General features: G+C 37.9%; 1 protein-coding gene across 1 annotated transcript; it reads left to right on the top strand.

Moving 5' to 3' along the window:
* Positions 1-2,614: 2,614 nt before the first annotated feature.
* trim35-28 (tripartite motif containing 35-28) lies at positions 2,615-7,788 on the top strand. The gene is made up of 6 exons (XM_023261766.3): positions 2,615-3,249; positions 4,507-4,602; positions 5,305-5,535; positions 5,649-5,671; positions 5,948-6,066; positions 6,161-7,788. Exons 1-6 carry the CDS (start codon positions 2,839-2,841, stop codon positions 6,697-6,699), a joined length of 1,419 nt encoding a protein of 472 aa, XP_023117534.1. The 5' UTR covers positions 2,615-2,838; the 3' UTR covers positions 6,700-7,788.
* The last annotated feature ends 258 nt before the right edge of the window (positions 7,789-8,046 follow it).

Genomic DNA, 8,046 nt, shown 5'->3' with positions numbered 1-8,046 from the left:
AGGGGGTGTAAGACAGATGGATTGTGTCTGCGTAAACAATATTAGGCAGTACATTTAACATAAACAAATAATAACAAGACAATCAGACAACACTAAGTGTGACTCAAAACAAACAGAACAAAACACAGATTCACACCTAGGGACAATTTAGAATCATGAACTAAACTCAGCATGTTTTTGGACTGTGGGAGGAAGTCAGAGCATTCAGTGAGAGGCCACACAGGCACAAGCAGAGCATGCAAGCTTCACACAGAAAGACCCCAGACCGATTTTTTTTTTTCAAATTTTAATAAATGTCAAAAAATGAAATTTTTAATTTATGAAAGTGTTCTGACCTTTATGTCAGTTATCTGAAAAAGGTAGAGGTGACAGTTTTGAGACTTTTGAGATAAGTCTACAGGCTTTGTAACCTGGATTTCTGGGCTAGACATAATGCTCGGAGTTCAAGTCAGGGGTTTCAATATTTGTGTCCACATAAAAGATAATCTTTTCCCTCATGTTCTCTGAGTCTTTTAATTCCGTGAGACAAATTCCAAACTGGCTGTCATGTGTTTTTTATTTGGTTTCCCTCTAGCTGCACGACTATAAAGGCCAGACTGATGTAGTGCTACTGAGACTGGTTGTCCTATGGATTCTTGGTCACCTCCCTGACCCAGGTGCTTCTTGCTCAGTTGTTCAGTTTGGCTGGATGATCAACTCAATGGAGGGTACTGGAGGTTTAAATAGCTTTCATTTCACAATTTTTAAGGCCAGTGTGTTCTTGGGAGCACTCAAAGCATTAGATATGGCTTCATACCCTTGCTATGTCTTGTCACAATGCTATCATAAAGATCTGCAGAATGTTACAAGGACTAAGAATAGAATAGAATAGAATAGAATAGAATAGAATAGAATAGAATAGAATAGAATAGAATAGAATAGAATAGAATAGAATAGAATAGAATAGAATAGAATAGAATAGAATAGAATAGAATAGAATAGAATAGAATAGAATAGAATAGAATAGAATAGAAATACTTTATTGACCCCATAAGGGGAAAGTCTGTTATCTACAGCAGTAAGCACAAAGAGCAAAGTGACCACCACAACAATAGAAAAATATTAAATATAATAGAAATGTTAATGTAATAGAAAACCTGTACTAATATTTAAAATGCACAATAATGTGTAAAATATATATTAAGAATAAATATTGTACTAGAAGGAAAATACTAAATAAAAAAATACTAAAAATGCACAGTACAGATACAGCTCTGGTACACTTTGTCACGGCAAAGGGTCTGAATACTTTTGTAAATGAGAAATGTCAATTTTTTTTATTTTTTTATTCATTTTTTATACATGACCATTACCTTGGTTTTGCTTTGTCTTGTGAGTTGCTGAGTGTAGATTGAAGGGCATGAATGAAAATTAAATCTGCAACAGACCTACAAAAAAGGGGAAGTGGTCTGATTACTTCCTGAGGCTTTTGTATCCAGTCCAAAGAAGCTAAGTTGCATTTCTTCTTGGCCATTCTGAACTGCACTGTTCTGTTTCCTGTTTTGAATGGTCGCTAAGATCCTTTAAATGACAAAGACATACAAAGGCATGATGAGTTTGAATGTAGTGTGTTCCACAGTTGCCACAACACAGTGGTACACAATAGCACTATGGCACCACCTGTTGGATTTGCTGGGATCAATACCTTCTAGAAAGACATTTTTTTAAAAAAGAACCTGTGAAGGATTTAATCACTGGTATAAGAGAAGAGAAGCCTTTATTAATTCCACAGTGGGGAAATTTGAAGTGTTACAGCAGCAAAGATGGTACAACAATTTAAAGAATGTAGTAAAAAAAAAATATATATATATATACATAAGTACTAGTTCTAGAAATAACATTATTGCACATATCAGTGGTATTGCATGGATTTTCGATGAATAGGTATGCAGATTAGAATATGAAATATTTTAGTTTCTGAAAGATGATGTACAGCTACAGAAATCAAAACATAAAAAACATGGCAAATGTGAAGAAAAATTCAACCCCAAGACCACTGCAAAAACTGATCATACAAAACATAACCTAAAATACATCAAATGTATGGATTTGTCAAAAACTCTGTTTAATACAGCATCTGAATTTGTTCAAATAAAGTGCAAGTGATAATAAGACATAATCAGTGGTGTCAGTCGGGTAAATGTACAATGAATGATTAGTAAATGTGCTGTATATGCCATTTTGTACTTATGTGATGCCATGGGATAAGGATGGATATGGATAATAATAATAATCCCCACAGCTTACTGCCTGTATAGATAGATAGATAGATAGATAGATAGATAGATAGATAGATAGATAGATAGATAGATAGATAGATAGATAGATAGATAGATAGATAGATAGATAGATAGATAGATAGATAGATAGATAGATAGATAGATAGATAGATAGATAGATAGATACTTTATAGACGTACAAGCCTGTAAAGACATCATTATAACATTTTTTCTCTCTCTATCCTACAGATGTGAAGACGAGTAAACAGGCACATCTCCACAGCACGAATTACGCATAATAATTTCTCTTACAAACATCCATTAGAGGGCAGTATTGTAAAACCCCCGATCACGTTTTTGCTTGTCACAGAAACACGGAAGAGGAATCGCAGGAAAAGACCCAAACTTGCAACGACGCACGGCCATAGTGCAGCGATTCTTTTCTACTTCCTGCCTGTTCCTGAAAGTCCTTTTTACTTACTGCCTTGGACATATCACATCGGCGAGTCTCTATTTCGTTTGGTTTCCGCTGCTGTCGAAATCGAAAGTCAACCGAAGAGGGCCCGTACAACCCCAAGACATGGATGAGGAAATGTCCGAGGAGACCTCGCCTCTCCAGCAGGACCTCACCTGCCCCGTGTGCCAGGGCATCTTCCAGGACCCCCACCTGCTGCCCTGCACCCACAGCTTCTGTAAGGAGTGCCTGCAGAAGAGTTTGCAGTTCAACAAAAAGTGTCCGTTCTGCAGGAAGGAGTTCCAGGAAGGACAGGCCATCCCCAACCGTGCGCTCAAGAGCGCCTGCGAAACTTTCGAGCAGACGAACCGACCCAAGCCGATCCACAGTCGACCCAGCGAGGAGCTCTGCAACCTGCACATGAAGCCGCTGGAGCTCTACTGTGAGAAAGACGAGGAGCCTCTGTGTGTGGACTGTGTCAGTCTCCACAACACACACAGGCTGCTGTCTTTGAAAGACGGAGCGCCAATATGCAAGGTAAACGTGCCCTGACCTGTTGTAACAGGACGTCAACCGACAAACATTTCCTTAAGTTACACTTTCTTGGAAGCATTAGTTTTAGACCGGGAAAGAAAAGAACAACCTTATTCATACGTTTGTAGATTGAAAGGAAGTAAATCGGTGAGACTAAACAGTATGTTGTTAATGTAGGGAGACCTTTGGTCGTTCTGCTGTGCCATAAAGTGATCATGCACTTCCTGTTGAAGTCGTAGCCATGTTTATAGTCCCATCAGGCATTGCATTAGGATGATTACTGGCAATACAGTTTTGTTTTTTTTTGCTCCATGTGTTAAAATTGCCCATACATAATTTATGGATGGGGTTTGTGTCCAAAACTGAGAATTCGTCTCTTTTCCTATGATCCTGTGGGTTATAATCTTCATAATACAGCCATGATGAATGAAACAAAGTCATTTTGATGAATTTTTAACATTTCAGGCAGCAGTAACTTTTTGTCAAGCTATAAAGCATTTTCAGCTGGTAAAAAAATAAACTGGACAGTTTATGGGCCAGAGCAGAGAAAATCATGTAGAGATATAAGAATGATTGCTCCCACGGACAGCAAGCAGCTTTTGGCAGGAGGATGTAGGAAGATCAGTCCACCAGATCTGAAAAAACTTTTAGCTAGGTGGTAATAAATGTGTAGTGTACTACGAATACTGTAGTGCATTTCATATATATTTTAATCAAGATTTGAATAGGATGATACATCACACGTAGTCCTTGCCTTTCCAAAATTCACCAAATGTCTCCCCTACTAAAAATTCTGATACGTTCGTTAATATTTCCAAAGAGTAATTTTCTAGCCAAATGGCGTGTAGTTTCCAGCAACCTTATTTTCTAGCATCACTCTCCTGTGGTCTCTTTCTGATTCCCCATATTCATTGTTCCCCCCACCATCCCAAAAGGTGTGTCTGCAAAACAGGTTGGAATTGATATTACAACTGGTCCTGGTGACTCACTTGTCTATTATCTGGCACCCAAGAAACAAAAGCAGATATTGCACATGGAATTATAACACTTATTTTTCTGTACTTCTATATTTCCACGCCACCGTACCTGGTATGGTTTCATCCAGTGCAGCTTAGTACAGGGTTTGTGTATACCCTGGTCCAGCAATACCCATGGTCTAAGTCTACTCTTTCTGCTAATTTCTGATAAGCTTTTTCCACCAAGATAAAGACCCTGTTGTGTCTCTAATAATAATGGTGTTGTTTGTTTATGCTTTTGCAGAAGGAGCTTAACTTCAAAATCCAGATTTTTGAAAAGAAAGTGGAGTCATATAAGAAAATGGCACATAAATTCAGCAATACAGTGGAGTACATCAAGGTAAAGTTACTGACATGTTACATGACTTTTATGCTCCATTTATCAATGTATAATCATTAACTGTAACTATACAAGCTGCAACATCGGTCCATTGCATTTTGACATTCTTATTCTTTAAAGCAGGTTACCCTAGATTCATACCTCCCTTTGCTCAGTTTCATTGAGACGGCTCTGTACCAGATCATGACCTTTGTCCTCCGTGGAGGAAAAGGCTCTCTACAGTGATCTGTAAAATAATATGACCATCATATTGACTTTTCTAAGGCAACAAAATTGCATTAAAAATTGAAAGAGCTTTGTGTATTGAATTCATGGTGCACAAAGAAGCACAAGAAGATAGTACAAGATATATAACACACCAGAGAGTCCGTCTACCTTATTTCATACCTGAAATGCACCGGTGCTTCAACTAATAATTATTTGTATTGTCCATTAATCTGAAGATTTCTTATTTGGTTACTTTATTAGTTGGTTGATCTATAATACGTCATAAAATAAAAAATGGCAATCAGTGTTTACCAAAGCCCAAGATGATATTCTCAAAAAGTCGTACCTCCAAAGCCCAAATTACTAAAGCAATGAAATATTTCTTAAAATTGTTATTAATTTAATAGTTGACAGCTAGTTAATAAATTATCTGATTAATGATTGCGCCTCTAATGTGCACTGGATATGCAAACTCTTGTCTGTGGCTTATTGCAGTACCAAGCGGGGCTGGCAGAGAAACAGATCAAGGCAGAGTTTGAGAGACTCCACAAAGTGCTTGTCACAGAAGAAGCTCTGCGTCTAAAAGCACTGGCTACTGACGAGGAGGAGCAGATTGCTAAGGTGCAGAGTCAGATTGAGCACACAAACAAGGACATCGCCACTCTGAACGAGCTCATCGACAGTATGAAGAAAGAGATAGGGAATGAGGATCTGGCACTGCTGCGGGTGAGAGAGAGCACCTCAGCACTATCTCGTTTTGTCTCTGATGCTTCAATGTTTTACATTACTTTTTAGAACTTGCTTTAAACAAATCTCAATTATTCCCTTTTGTGTTTTAGAATTTCCAGAATCTGAAAAGAAAGTAAGTCACTGTCAAACTCACTGTAGCAATCAGAAGTAGTATGTACTTTATATCTCAAAATCTAAGAATAAATTATTCTAGTCACAACAAAGTGCTATTTAGCATGTATTTATCAGATAGTTGCATGATTGTTAGATATTTCAATTTAATGTTTGCACATCACAGTCACACACTTGAGTTGCATAACTTAGAGCTAGACCAAGATCTACTTTATCCAGATTTCTGCTGCATTCTGTGGATTTACAAATATCTCTTAACTATACATCTCTGCTCTAGAGCCCAATGGATATCTCTTGAACCTTCCCTTCGTTATGACGGTCTATTGGACATGGGCAAGCATGTTGGTTCTTTGAGCTTCAATATATGGAAGAAATTGCAGTCTCATGTCAAATATTGTGAGTACATTACCAATGCAGTCGGTTCATTAAAAAGAAATCTTTCATGAAACAATATGACAGTGTTATGTGTTGTCTTTTCCTGTGTGTGCAGATCCAGTGGTTCTGAACCCGAACACAGCCTCTCCGTGGCTGTACTTGAATGCTGACCTGACCGGTGTAAAAGAAAGCTCGGAGCGTCTGACTGCCCCTGACAACCCAGAGCGCTTTGATCCCTGTGTCTTTGTCCTGGGTGCTGAAGGTTACACCTCTGGAAAGCACAAATGGGACATCAACGTTGGTGACAACCCTAAGTGGATTGTGGGAGTATGCAAAGAGTCATTGGTCCGTAAAAAGAAGTTCACGGTCTCAACAAATCGTGGCGTGTGGGCCATAGCACTGAGCAAAGGGGTGTATAGCGTTCTAACAGCTGAGCGTAAAGAGCTGCCGGTGCAGCAGCGTCCTGAAAAGATTCGCATCAAACTAAATATTGATAAAGGAGAGGTGTCATTTTGGGATGCGGGGGCATCAAAGCACTTGGTCACTCTTACGCACAAATTTGATGAGGAAGAGATATTTCCTATCTTTGGACCCGGCCTTCATAGTACCCCCATGACCCTGGCTTCAGCAAAAATTGCTGTGCACACGTCATAATAGACCAAGATTAACAAGCAAGATAAACACGACACAACATTTACTATTTCAACAGGAGTGATTTACAGATTTATGTACATCATTTAATAAAAGATTGGAATCCAACAATGACAACACATTAAACATCAGAATATGGATCAACACAGAAACAATTATAACAGCATGTCAGAAAAGTCACTTGAAGTGCATTGTTTAAAACCAACTTTAAAGCATGTAGACAGCAGATTGAGAAAGGCGAAGATAGATAATGGTGTCGTTTCTTAGAGCTTTTCAAATATTACTACAATACATTGCAGAAACTGATGTGATCAAAGCATGACACTGACTTTTTCAGGGTCACCAGAGGATAACGGAGATTAGTTTTGCCCTTGTGTGTTTGCTAAAGGAAACTGAATAGACCAGTGTTTTTTCACTTTACTATGGAGAGATAGACGAGAGTAAATAATTACACTGCAGTAACTCGCAGCATGGCAGATGCTGGATGCTGATAGTGATGATGTTTTAAGAGCTAATTAACCTGTTTCTCTTTGTGAAAGTGTTTTAGGAACCTGGCTCAGTTTTTCATGTGTAAGAGGCCAAAAAACAGTATAATAATAATTTGCTCTTATTTGTCACAAATACATTACAGCACTGTGAAATGTTGCTGATCCCAATCGGGGTCTGAGCGCAGGGTCAGCCATAGTACAGCACCCCTGGAGCAGGAAGGGTTAAAGGCCTTGCTCAAGGGCCCGACAGTGGCTGCATCTGGGTTTGAACCTTTGATTTGGCATAAACATATTTTAAATTGCTTTCTTTTATACTTAAAGGGATGTTATGGTAGTTATTTGTTTTGATACATTTAGAGATACTTTATTTCCTTATGTCTTTATGTTTGAAAAGCTTGGTTTAATGAATTATTTGATTGCTTTTATTTGATTTTGTTGATTCTGCTCAAATATTTTGGTCTTTGATTGTACACCGAATCGCAGTTTGTTGGTTAGAGTAATTGCATTGCAATGTTGATTGCCATTTTTAGTTTGAAGCTAAGATACACTGCTCCTGCTCTCAGTTTGTCTAATGACACACTTTAATAAAATGGTCTAAAATCAATGTGTTTTGTTTCATTGATTGGAATCATATGCAGTTTTCTAAAATAAACACTGCACTTGAGACAAAATTACAGCCAAATTATGCTTTTATTTAGTAAAACGATGCCTTGAAAGATGATTGCATTGGTGTAACAAATTATGTAGGCATAATTTTGGCTGTGTTTAATCTGTGATTCTTAGCTGAATTTGTAATAAATATATTGTTTAATTACAATACTGTGTGTGGTTTGTATCCAGATGTTCAAACATTGTTTTCCAT

The sequence above is a fragment of the Amphiprion ocellaris genome, chromosome 9 (assembly GCF_022539595.1).
Source record: "Amphiprion ocellaris isolate individual 3 ecotype Okinawa chromosome 9, ASM2253959v1, whole genome shotgun sequence".
Taxonomy (NCBI): Eukaryota; Metazoa; Chordata; class Actinopteri; family Pomacentridae; genus Amphiprion; species Amphiprion ocellaris.
This window is presented reverse-complemented; position numbering and strand designations above follow the sequence as displayed.

Coding starts and splice junctions, on each gene's coding strand:
- trim35-28 (XM_023261766.3), top strand. CDS start 2,839: ATGGATGAGGAAATGTCCGAGGAGACCTCGCCTCTCCAGCAGGACCTC. Junction 4,603..5,304: donor ATACAGTGGAGTACATCAAG/GTAAAGTTACTG, acceptor GGCTTATTGCAG/TACCAAGCGGGGCTGGCAGA. Junction 5,672..5,947: donor TTCCAGAATCTGAAAAGAAA/GTAAGTCACTGT, acceptor TCTCTGCTCTAG/AGCCCAATGGATATCTCTTG.